The sequence below is a fragment of the Propithecus coquereli genome, unplaced genomic scaffold (assembly GCF_000956105.1).
Source record: "Propithecus coquereli isolate 6110/MARCELLA unplaced genomic scaffold, Pcoq_1.0 Scaffold876, whole genome shotgun sequence".
In the NCBI taxonomy this organism is placed as follows: Eukaryota; Metazoa; Chordata; class Mammalia; order Primates; family Indriidae; genus Propithecus; species Propithecus coquereli.
This window is the reverse complement of record NW_012155018.1, coordinates 11,618-24,267: the sequence shown is the minus strand read 5'-3', so window position 1 is coordinate 24,267 and position 12,650 is coordinate 11,618. Positions and strand designations below refer to the sequence as shown.

General features: G+C 58.5%; 1 protein-coding gene across 1 annotated transcript in view; it reads left to right on the top strand.

Annotated features, from left to right (window-relative positions):
* LOC105826278 (beta-parvin-like) overlaps positions 1-12,650 on the top strand; it is a gene marked incomplete at its 3' end in the record, with an annotated part of 68,276 nt that overhangs the window by 44,464 nt on the left and 11,162 nt on the right. The window contains exons 3-4 of the mRNA XM_012664232.1: positions 1,065-1,135; positions 12,134-12,236. Coding sequence (XP_012519686.1) covers positions 1,065-1,135; positions 12,134-12,236 — 174 coding nt within the window. The remainder of the gene's footprint in view (positions 1-1,064; positions 1,136-12,133; positions 12,237-12,650) is intronic.

Sequence of the window (12,650 nt, the reverse complement as noted above, 5' to 3'; positions counted from 1 at the left end):
ACTCGCCGTCTGGTGGTAGTGAGGTCACAGCCCAGGCATGTTTTCCGTAAAGTGTGCTTTGGGACCCAGTCGATCTGGGAGGCAATCGTGGAACATTCTGCACATTTCCAAGCCCTATTTCAAAGGGAAATCCGGGTGATCCCTCTCTCGCAATTTCTGCAAGGCCAGGCCAGCGAGAGCTTGCGGAGAGGAAACGCAACTGCGAGTTCAGCTGCTGTGCTCCCTGAGATCCCGCTGGGGGGTCCAGGTGGTTTCTCTCTTGCCCTGGGAGGAGCGCAGCTCTGTGCGTTGCTGCTGTCGTCTTTGGTGTGGTTGAAGCTGCTGTCCAGGCGGACGCTCCTGGGTCACTCTCTGCAAGGGGAAGCTGAGGACTCGCGTGGTCTGGGAATGAGCCTGCTTTAGTGCAGGTTTCTCCTCCTTGGCGCTGTGGACCCCTGGGGCCGCCCCGCACACTGCAGGATGTCGAGCAGCGTCCCTGGCCTCTGCCCACCAGCTGCCAGTAGCATTTCCCCACCAGTGGGGACAAACCCAGATGTTTCTGGACATTGCCACATGTCATGGGGGGCGTGGCCGCTCCCGGTTGAGAGCCCTGCTTTAGACCAACAGGAGCCCTAGAAATAGGAGGTTTATCTTAAACGTGACAGGCTGTCACTTTCTCAGCATAGACCTACTGAATCGTGTTTGGTGACGCTAAGGCTGACACAGCGTCTGTGTCCTCCATCACCCATCGTGGGCGCCGGCCAGGCCTCGCTCTGGGTCAGGCACCCTGTTCTTCACTGGTGGCCCCGCTGACTGAGGCAGGGCCCACCAAGGTGCTTACAGTCCTGGGGACACCAGAACAGGCACGGTGAGTGCTGGTCAGTTCTAGGGGTGCCATGGGGCTTGGACATGGGCCCGGAGTCTGTGCATAGGGAGAGGGAGTTCTGTCTAGGAACACGGGAGTGCTGGGTTCTCTGCTTCTCGGCCCATCTCCCACCCACTTATGACGGGTGTGTGGCTGCCCCCAGCGTCCCTGCCGCCCCCCCCCCAAATGCTAACCTGTGACTCCCTTTTGTCCCTGGCAGAGGAGAATGAGGAGCGCACGATGATTGACCCCACCTCCAAGGATGACCCCAAATTCAAGGAGCTGGTCAAGGTGAGATCCGTCTGGGTCGGAGTGTCCCATTAGGGTGAGGGCTTGGCTTTGGGGTTCAGGGCTCTCGTGAGCACAGTTACTGCCGTGTTAGGAGGGGGACGGGCGTGTGGTTAAGGAGGAGCAGAGGGAGGTCCCAGCCCACAGCACTGAGCACCTTCCATGTGCCCGGCTCAGCCCGGGGCCTTAGAAACCCTTTCCTGAGCTCTGCAGCCAGGAAGGAACGGCTGGAGTGGCCTGTCACATGCCTTACAGAAGGGGGCGCGACTCCTTCTGGGGCCTGCCGGGGTCTGGATTCAGAGGTAGCCTGAAGAGCGCGAGTGCGGCCCCTACGGCCACTGCTGTGCAGGAGACCTCTGACGCGGCCGTGCCGGCGCTGAAGGGACAGTCAGTTCCGTCGTGTCGGGACGGGTGGGTGCCAGTGAAGCCAGAGGCAGCGGCCGCCTGGTTCCCAGAAGTGGGGGAGCCGTGAGCGGCGGGGCCGGGCTCTGCGGCGTCCTGGAGCAGCGGCGGCGTCTGCCCTTCTCCCCAGCGCGGCCCCCACTTGGCCGAGAGGCTTTGTTCGCGGTGTTTGTCTGGGTCCAAGCGCAGGTTGCAGTTTCGACTGATCTGACCTAAACCTCAGTAGGGGTTCCGAGGGAGCCCCCTGACAAGGAGAGGCTGTGGGCTCCGGCGCCGTCCCGACCCTGGTGGACCCAAGGCCCGCTCCCGAGCAGGTGGCCACGGCAAATGCCTTCTGCAGCCCATGACCAGCCCAGGTCACCCAGGGGCTTTGAAAATGCTGCTTGTGACCATGCGTGCCCAAAACAGACGTTTTCTGTTAAAAATGCTTTTTACAAAGTTTCTCCACCTTCCCGACTGCGTTGAACCTGGCGCCGTGCTGATCAGCTGCATTTCTCAAGGGCTCAGTCAGGATAAATAACTGTTCGCAAGTCGTATCCTTTTAAAAACCTAAATTGAAAATGACAGTTTTAGGGCCTACTCAAAGGTGTTGATTCTTAACAGCTTAAATTACCTAGTTTATTTTATTAAGAACTTTTTTCCCAGAATGCCCACTCTGTTATTTTAAACAGAACAATATGGGTGAGGAAAACACTCTTGTCCTTTACCCACCAAAGTGTTATTTGCGGGGGACATGTAAGCAAGGGACACGTGAGGACCTTCTGGGTTCTCCAGGAAACCAGAACGATAATACAGAGATGTAAGGAGCTCTGTTATAAGGCGTGGGCTCACACGCTCACGGAGGCCGAGAAGTCCCACAGTCTTTCTCTGCAGACTGAAGCCCCAGACGGCTAACGGTGCAGGTACTAGTCTGAGCTGGTGCCACATTCGCTGAGCCCGACTGAGTGCTGGGGACTGTGCGGGGCCCTGGGGCTGGAGGTGGAATGAGTCACTTCCCTCCCGTGCTCCCAGATGGGCGCAGCCCTGCCACTCCGCCTTTTCTGCATTGCCGCTGAAGACCCTGGGCCATTTCGGCCTTGGCGGGGCGAGGGCTGGTCTGCATTGGGCCACCACGGGGGACCACAGCATCTCTGGCATCCGGGGCCAACCAGCGGGACCCGTGGAGGCTCCAGCTGCTGCCTCTCTTCCGGATTCTAGATTCAGAGGAAGGGTCAGGTTGAGGGGCCATTCAGGGAAATTAACATCCTTCGGGGCAAAGTGGGACCAAGGACAGGAGGGAGCCCAGGAATAAACGCTCTGCCCGCCGCCCCTGATGTACGGCTCTGAGGCCGGGACTCTGCAGGACGCGGCCATGATGCTGAGTGCAGGCCGGGCTTTCTTCCAGGGCCGTGGCCAGCTTGGGCGTGCGCCTGCCTCACTCCCCGTCCCTCAGTGCTGCTAATCTCGGCTGCCCACCCCGCACCCTCCGAAACGAAAGAGCATCAGCACGAGCTGTGCCCGGCTCCCTTCCTTAGGGAACCTGGTGTGCTGGGCCGAATCATGGCCTCCAAGGATGACCACGCTATGATCCTGGGAACCTGTGACAGTCGTCGTATGTGGCAAAAGGGACTCTGCAGATGTAGCTAAGTTTAGGATGTTGCAAAGGGGAATTACCCCGGGGTACCCAGGTGGGCCCAGTGTGTTCCCCAGTGAGGGAGGTCTGACTGCCGACCGCGGTGGCAGTGTGACAGTGAGGCCAGGTGCCAGCTGTGGGCTCTGAAGATGGAGGAAGGGGCCACGCGCCAAGGACCGCAGTGGCCTCTGCCTCTGCCTCTAGAAGCTGGAAAAGACAAGGAAATGGATTCTGTCCCAGAGCCTCCAGGAGGAACCAGCCCTGCCAACACCTTGATCGTGGCCCGGTGGGACTGACTTTGGACTTCGGCCTCCAGGACTGCAGGAGGACCCTTTGGTGCTGTCGGAAGCCCCAGGTCTGTGCTGCTTTGCTGGAGCAGCCACAGGAAACTCACGCACCACACTGAGTGATCTCCCTTCTGCAAAGTGCCGCCTCCTCTGCCGCAGCCGACGGCCCGGTGGGTGGACGTTGCTCCTGCGGTGGCAGCGTCTTTGGCCGTTTCCTGAAACAGCCTGTTGCCAGGCACTGCGATGTCTGTTCCTGCAGCCATCCCGCCAGCCCGGAGCACGTGTTTCTGGAGACGGGCAATTTCCAGAGGGTTCCACCGGCCCTCAGACTGAAGGTCAGATCTCGAAGCAGGCTGGTGGCTCGTCTTTCACTCCCGATCGAGTGTTTTCTAAAGTAAGCACGAACGCAGGGACCAGGAGAGCCATGTTGGTTTGGCCGTCCGTGGCTCGCCGGTCGCCACAGTGGCGACGTGGAGGGGTGTGTGTGAGCTATTAGCTCTTAGTAACTGCTGCTTTCTGAACAGAGGGGCGTGTGGGTGGTGGCGGGTGAGATGTTTGTGCTGAGCTTGGGCTGCGCTTCGTTAGTTCCTGTTTGTCAGGCACACTGGGGGCCGAACGAGGCCGCGGTGTTTCCCTGAGTCAGGGTTTGTTCACGTCAGTGGGTGGTTGGCGCCTCCTGCTCTGGTTTGGGAAGGAGTCAGGCCCCAACTGCGTAAGGCCAGAGCAGTGCGCTCATGTGGTTGGGGGTGAGTGGCGGGGGGCGGGGGGTCAGCCTGCAGCTGCTGCTGGAGCCTGCGGCCAGCACCACGGCCTGTCCTTGGCGCTGCCGCTGCGCTGGGCACGCTCAGACACGCTCTGCCCGGGGCTCTCCTATGTCGTTCCTGCCTCCTCTCCTTCCTCGCTGTGCGCCAGCTGCTCTCGACACGCTGAGCAAGCATCTGCCAGGTGTGTGGGGAGAGGGGACAGTCCCCACGGTCCACCTGCACTTCTGACACCAGTGGCAGGTTCGGGTCTCCAGCACCACCCCTAGGTTTGGTCGTTTGCTGCGGGACTCCCGGAACTCCCTGAGAGCTGCTGTACTCACAGTTCCGGTCCATGCCGGTGAAGGGGCACAGAGCAAAGTCAGCCAGAGGACGAGGTGCGCGGGGCAGAGTTGAGCAAAGCACCACCACGTGCTTCCGTTGTCCTCTTGCTGGAAAGCGTTACTTTCTGGGCGACGTAGGACACACGTGTGGAATATTGCTGGCCTCAGTGTCAGAGTTTCTGTGGGGCCCCGTTACGTTGGTGTGGCCGATGCCCACAGCTGCTCCGGCTCCAGCCCCTGTGGCCGCCGATACAGCGTGTCCCCAAGTCCCCACCTGAGTCACACGGTCACTGTCTGCTGGCCCGAGGCCCCCAGGTCAGCAAAGATCCTTTATCAGGCACGTCGGAGGGCGCAGAGCTCAGCCCCGGGAGCCGAGGGCACAGGCCAGACCTCCCTCTGCAAGGTCAGGTCTTTACCGCCTGCCTGGCCTTGGCACTGTCAAAGCCCCCTCCTTGGAGCCCACCTCTCCGCTTCCTTCGGTCTCCTCTCCAGGTTTCCTCCTCGGAGGCGAGTTCTCTGCGCTGATCGCTCCCCACTCTACCTCTTTCCCGTTACCTCTTCCTTCCTGGGCCTGCTGCTGCCCGGAGTCATCCTCTGTTCCCTGGTTTGTTCGTGGTCTCTGTTCTCCCCTAGAAAGTCATCTCACACCCTGCGGGGCCATGACCGTCTGCTCCCAGCGGAACCCCAGGGCCCGCAGGCCCCGCACGTGGGGGGCGAGTCGTTCTTGGTGGATAGTGAGGGAATGGACGGGGGTTTGTGCCCGCAGCACCGACGTGAGGTTCACATTATGATCACCTGACAGGGTGAGCAGCTTAGGGACAGGACATGGTGTTTTGCCCCAGCCCAGACCTACGGGAATCTTACCTCTGGGGATGGGGCTCTGGGGGGATGGGGCAGGGGTTGGGGGAACTTGCGAACTGGATGCTGATGCGGCGGTTCCGGGTGCACACTTTGGCAAGAGACGGCCTCTCTGGGTGGTTCAGACAAAACCCCTCCGTCCGAATTACCGGCATGGTACTTGCTGCTTTTCTAAATACCCGTCGAGTGCTGTGGACGGTAATTATCTAAGATTCTAGATAGATCGGACCTGCTCCCAGAGGTTCCTTGTAGGGTTTGGTCCAGAAGCAGATGTTTTTACTGCAAAGCTTGTACGGTGTGCAGGCCTGATCAGGTCAGGGGACAGACAGCGTGTGTGGTTGTGGCTGTCGCTTGTGGCCACATCCCAGTTTTGAGACTGGGGAACTTTTCCATGGGAGCATGGTTGTCCCCTCGTTTTCTCTCTTTTCTCGGTCACCTGTGCTCTTTTCCTCCCGTCTGGGTTGCCTGTCCTGCCTGCCCCTCTGCGCTGGCCCCTCGACCCCTGCTGCCTCGGGACTGTCACTGTTTGAAACGCTGTGAATGGCCCTCTGCTCCAGTCCTTGTCTCTGGCTGAGCCAGGCTTTGGAAATGAGGCTGGTCGTTCGGAAATGGTCTGTGGGCATCCGTTGTGTGTGGTGTCGTGCTGGGCTGAAGGTGACTCTCAGGCTGCATTCAAATGCCCGCTCAGATCAAAGTGGGAGAATAATAGCGCTGACCTCGCGGTGTCATCGTGAGGGTAACGCAAGATCTCACACTCGGTCACATGTTGGTGCCCCAGGCGGGTGGGGCAGCGTGAGTTGAACGGGGTAGACGCGGGAGGGAGATGATGGGCAGACCTGCAGCTCTGGTTTGGAAACCGGCTCACGTATCCTGTGGGTTCAGGAGCCCGAAAGACTTACCTGAAAATCGATTCTGCAGGTGTTTCTCCTGCAGTTTCCTCCAGCAATGACCTGAATTACTTGCGGGTGGACGGCGGGTGCTGCCCAGGCCACTAGAGGCTTATAGATGAGGTGCTTTATGTTGTTAATGATTCTCGAAAGAGGGGATGGCGGTTCCTGTGCCTTCCAGAATGAGTGGCCGGAGAAAGGCCTGCACACTTGGTGGCCCATGAAAGACCTGCGTGTGGTCTCCGTGCCTGGTTCCCGGCACAGGTTTCTGGCACACAGCGCCTGGAGCCCTTGGGGAATTTCCTGAGTGAGAGGAGCATCTTCTGTTTATCATCATGGGCCCTTTCGACGGCACCCGAGTTTATGCCAATGAGAGGTCCCGGGTGGGGGCTGGTCCCAGCAGAACAACCCCAGGATAAAGGCTGGAACCCTCAGCCCAGCCGCCAACATCTGGGGAGGGCAGCGGGACTGGAGATTGAATTCCCTCATCAGTAGCCAGTAGCCACGTGCCTGTGTCACGAATCTTCCACGGAAACCCTTAAACGAGGGGCCCGGAGAGCTCCCGCGTCGGCCAGTGCAGGGGGTGCTGGGAGAGAGCGCGGAGGCTCTGCGTCTCTTCCCTGAGCGGTGTCCTTACCAGTGATGAACTGGTAACCCTAAACATCGGTGAAACGCTGTCCCGAGTTCCCTGCGTTCCAGCGAATTCCTGAACCTGCGGTGGAAGCCCCGATTGTAGGCAGCCTGGGGACCCCGTTCACAGCGGGCGTCTGAAGTGGGGCCAGTTTTGTGGGGCTGAGCTCCTATCTGTGGGGTCTGACTCTGGGCGGTTAGCGTCAGAGTGGAGCCAGATTGTCGGACTTCAGTTGGTGTCAGCCGGTCAGAGAACTGCTGTGGGAACAACGCGTTTGGTGTCAGGAGAAACCACACGCCACTCCCTAAGCGCGTTGGTCCAGGGCAGTCCGGCGGCAGCGCGTCAAGGCGCGCGTTTCTCCGAGAGCAGATTCCGCAACCCGTTTCCCAGACTCCTCCTGGTCTTTAAGTTCTGTTTTCTTCCCCCCTTTCTCTCTGGCGGGGAGGCAGCTGCAGGACGGTGATCCTCTGGGTGCCAGTCGGTGCCCTTGGAGCTATGTGGGTGCCCTGCGATGCCCTCTGGCCCCCGCCCGCCTGGATCTCCCCCGCCTGTTGCAACAAGGCCGCGTCCAGCTGTGACTCTTTTTGGAAGCCATTAAAACATAACTGTCGTAGCTCTGGGGGAGACAGCTGCAGATCCTGATTATAATTCAGAAGGAACTAAAGGAAAAGTGATTTTTTATTCTGGTTAAAGCAAGCTCGGGAGCCGTATGTGATAGAGCGGTGTGCTGAGACAACAATTAATAACGTCCCAGATATTTGCCTGCGGGATTTCGAGTTTACAAATGAGTATGTCGCTAAAAATAACGTCGGTGCTATCTTTAAGAAGTCCTTTGTGAAGCAGAGGGCTGAGATGGATGGTCTGGGAAGTACAGTGGCAGGGTGATTTGTGGCACCCAGGAATGAGTTGCACCTCCTCCGGGCAGGGCGACACTGAGTGGTGAATGGCTTTTGCTCCCCAGGGCTGACGGCTGCGGCTCGTCGCATGGACTGTGATTTTAATCCCTTTCTGTTTGTTATTTCTGTGTTTGGGCTCGGACCAGGTTAGAGACCCAGATGTGATTTGTTTTGTGGTTTCTTCATAGCAGAAACATTGTCTCGTGTGTGTTTTCTAAGAGGACTAAGCTCTGGGCAAGACAGCCTCTGGAGCCAAATGTTTGCGTGCCCAGGAGACCTTTCTAGAAAGTCTCTAGGTGGTTTTACAGTTTGTTTGAGTCTCTTCTGAGGGTCTGTTCCTGTTCTAGCCGCCGGGGGTGTGGCATTGAGCAACACACAGGCCCCGCTGCCCACCCATATGGCTCTAACAGTCCAGCTGGGAAGACAGACGTGACAAGGGACAAGTGAATATGTGGTCACATGGCATGAGCGCTTGGAAGATGACCAATGCGGGAAGCAGAGACCCCACCCCCATCCCTCTGCCCCCCTGGTTAGGGTGGGATGGTCCGGGAGGTGGCATTTGAGCAGAGAGCTGGAGGAGCACCCTGCGGCGTGCACCAGCCTGGCACGTCTAGACCGGCGAGAAGGGCGGCGTGGCCGGAGCCTGTGAACAAACAGCAGAGTGGTCAGCGACGTAGTGGAGAGGTGCAGGCGTGTGCGGTGGGGACCAGCTCTTCTGGTGGCCACGGCATGACGAGGTGGCTCAGCTCCTGTGTCCTCCCATGGGCACCCTTCATGCCTCTGCCCTTCCCAGCACAACATCTGCGACACCTTCAGCATCCTGCCTGGGGCAGAGGCTGGGTCCGATCCTTCAGGGTGGCACCTGGCACGCAGTAGATGCTGCTGGGTAGATTCAGTGAGAAAAGGGCTTCAAGATGCAGAAACCTCTGTGACCGTCATGCCAGTGTCTGCGCGGAGCTCTGTCGTGGATGAGGACGGCAGCGGCTCAGCTCACCAAATCCTCCCTCCGCCCTGTGGGGTCTGTACCAGCGCCTGCATCCCAAAGATTAATTTTTTTGATAACATCTTTATTGAGATATAATTCACACGCCATACGATTCAACGTACACTTTAGTGTCGGTCAGTACGTGCGCAGTGGTGTTCAGCCATCGCCACAGTCCCTTTAAGAACATTCTCATCACCCCACAGGAAATCCCGTCCCCGGCAGAAGTCGGTCCCTGTCTTCCCTCTCCCCAGCCCCTGGCGAGCACGGGTCTGTCTTCTGTCTCCATGGATTTGCCTGTTTTACGTATGTTGCACAAGTGGAATCACACACCATGTGGCCTTTGTGACCGGCTTCTTTCACTTAGCATATGTTTTCACGGGTCATCCGTATTTTAGCGTGTTTCATGCTAAACATCGTTTTTATAGTAGCATCCTTTTTATGGCCGGACAATGTTCCATTGTATGGACAGACCACATTTTGTTTATCTACTCATCCATTGCTGGATATTTGTGCTGTTTCTACCTTTTTGGTTATTATAGTGAACACTGCTGCTGTGAACATTTGTGCACAACATTTTTGTGTGGACTTGTGTATTCACTTCCCTTTGGTATAACCTGGGAGTGGAACTGCTGGATCACGTGGTTACTCTACGGTAGACCTTCCGAGGGACTGCCAGGCTGTCTTCCTCAGTGGCTGCACCGGTTTTCGTTCCCACCAGCAATGTAGGGGTTTCCGGTCTCTTCACATGCTTGGCAACACTCGTTACTGTGCATGCTTTTGATTCTAGTCACCCTGGTGGGTGTGAAGTGGTCTCTCATTGTGGTTTTGAGCTGCATTTTCCTAACAATTAGTGAGGTGGAGCATCTTTCATGTGCTTTTTGGCCATTTGTATATCTTCTTTGGAAAAATGTCTATTCAGATCTTTCGCCCATTTTTAATTGGGTTGTTTGTCTTTTTACTATTGAGTTGTAAGATACTTTATATATTCTAGACACAGGTCCCTTAACAAGGGTATGATTTGCAGACCTAAACTTTAAAACTCTGAGCAAACATGGAGGTAGGTCTTTGTGACCTCGGATTAGGCAATGATTTCTTAGACATGACACTCAAAGCACAAGCAACAAAAGAAAAAATAGATAAATTGCACTCAATCAAAATTGAAGACAACCGTGCCCCGGAAGATACTATCACGGAAGCGAAAAGACTGTGCACAGAGTGGGAGAGAAAACTTCTGCAAGTCGATTCCCGTCTTCCGCCTCGCTGTGCGGCCGGGTCCCAGATGGTCACTGTTCCCTGTTTCTGTGCCTCCTGCGCCCTCCGTGGGCTCCGGGTCCAGCCTCCTGCTCTGCTAGTGCCCCAGACGGTGGTCCTGCTTCCTTCCCAGAAAAGGAGCAGTTAGAGATCCCTGCAGAACACCCGAGCAGAAGGATCGTCCAGAAGTTTCTGGGTTAGGGACGGCAGTGGAAGTCGTGGGAGGGCGTGAGCTGGCCACAGAAGGGAGTGGGGCCAGGGGAGGCGTTGTCCAGGGCGAGGGCTCAGGAACATGCCGTGTGAAGGTGGGGGGAGGTCAGGAGGATCCCCCAGAGGAGATGCAGGGTCAGAGGGGAGGGCGAGAAGCCGCAGTGTGGTGGTCTTTGGGCCGTGGGGGGAGAGGGCCTGGAGGGGAGGGGGCCGCGCGCTGGGCGCCGAGGGGGAGTCAGGTGCAGCCAGGATGCCAGGCCAGCTCTGTCCCCAGAGAGCCAGAGCCAGGGCACGGTGGCCCGCGCTGCCCTCCCAGCCCTTTGGAGATGGCGTCGGCAGAACCAGGACACCACAGGCTGCGCACCTCCGTCTTCCCCAAACCTTCCCTTTATTTATTTTTGCTTCTGTTCTTTGTGGGATTGTGTGTCGGATTTAATATTTTTGAGCTAGTGGGAAAATAGAACATCCCTCGCAGAAACGTGCTGTGTGGCGAGTTCTGCAGGTTGCAGCTGATTCAGAGAGCGACAGAGAACAGTACATCCTGGACTCGTGCCCTTTTGTTCGTGTCCGAGACGGCCGTAAACTGCCATTTCTGAGCGGTCACCGGGACCAATTAGATGTTTTGTTAGATTCGCTTGCGCGGGAAGATCAGGGACTCCGTGTCGTTGATCAGGTGCGCGCAGGCCTCCGTTTCATTCCGTGGGGTCGATGTGTCGGCGCGGGATGGGCCAGGTGGAATCGTTCGGCGGGAAGCCTGTCTTCCGTAGCCGTTCCCGCGGTGGCAGCGTCACTGCTTCCAGAGCGCAGCGCCCGGAGAGCCGGGTGGGGAGATGGTTGAGAAGTCTCCAGAGGAAGGCTGGCGGGGAGACCGCGGACCTGCGCTCACGCACGAACTTGCACGTGAACGTTCGCGGCAGCACTGTTCGTAAGAGCGAGAACGTGGCGGGAACCCGAACCTTTGCGGGTGCGTGGGTGAACAGTATGTGGTATCCCCGCACGACGGGATAGGCTTCGGCCGTGAGAAGCAAGGAGGCGCCACACGCGTTGCCACACGGATGGACCTGACAGCGTGGTGCCGGGTCACAGAAGCCAGACGCAAAAGGTCCTGTGTTGTTTGATTCCATTTATAGGAAATGTCCCGAAAAGGTAGATCCGCAGGGACAGAAAATGGATTAGTGGCTGGAAGGGGCGAGGGGAAGGAAGGAACGTGCCTGCTGGTGGGCACAGGGTTTCTTTTGGGGGTGACGGAATGTTCCAGAATTGGTTGTGGCGATGGTGGCACAACTTTGTGAATGTACGAAAAGCCACCGAATCGCACACTTAGAAAGGGCGGCTGCGTGGGGCGTGAGTTCTGCCTCAGTGGGGGAGAGCAGGTGCTCTGAGCTTCTTGGTGATGCCCGTGCGGGGTCCCTTCCCTACGGCTTAAGGCTTGGGGGGATACAGGGCTGGTGGGGATATTCCGTGGCCTGGTGTTACTGCCTCAGGGGCCCTGGGGGCAGTACGATCAACATTTACACGTTTGACCCCCTTCCCCACAGCAAGGCGAACAGGCGAACTCCCTTCACTGGTGGTTTCCCCCTTGCCAGGTTCCCGGCTGGGAAGAGGCTCAGTTTCACCAAAGCGACCGCCCCCTGCCAGGGCTCCCCTGGGAATTCCCTGGGACATCCCTGCAGCCCGGGCTGGGTGGAAAGGCTCAGCGCGCCTGCGCCCCTCCCCTCCCGCCCCGTCCGCAGACTGAGAGAAGCTCGTCTCCCCCTCCCGCCCCGCCCCTGGCTCTCCAGGCCACCGTCCAGCGGCCTCTGTGGCGCTGGTCCGTGCTGCCTGCCCACGTGTGCTCTGGTCCTTGCCTCATCCTTGCGCGCTGGCGGAGCGAGGCGGTAACGCCCTCTCTCCCGCAGGTTCTCCTGGACTGGATCAATGACGTGCTGGTGGAGGAGAGGATCATCGTGAAGCAGCTGGAGGAGGACCTGTACGACGGCCAGGTGCTGCAGAAGCTCCTGGGTGAGTCTGTCCCGCCCCACCCCCTGCACAGGGCCCCAGGCGGGACCACAGGATTCTGTACGCGGCAGCCTCTGCCACACAGCTGGGAGTAGACCTGGAGCTGCAGCGCACACCGCCCCGGTGGTGTCCCCCAGGCCCTGGGCTGTGGCTTCATTGTGTGTCGGGGGTGTTCACAGGGCACCACCCTGGGGCTGCAGCGGGTCACGCACAGCTTCCAGAGCTGCTGTCAGCTCCTGCCCTGCGGGTGCTCAGCCCTGGGGGAGCACGGACATGGGGCAAGAGCAGGGAGCAGTTTCCCCCCAGGCCAGCAGCTCTCCTGCCCACCCCCCCCACCCCAGCCTTGCCCCTTCCCCATCTGTGAGCGCCTTGTCTCAGGATGGGAGGCGTCAGGAGGGAGGCCGGTCCCCAGCAGAT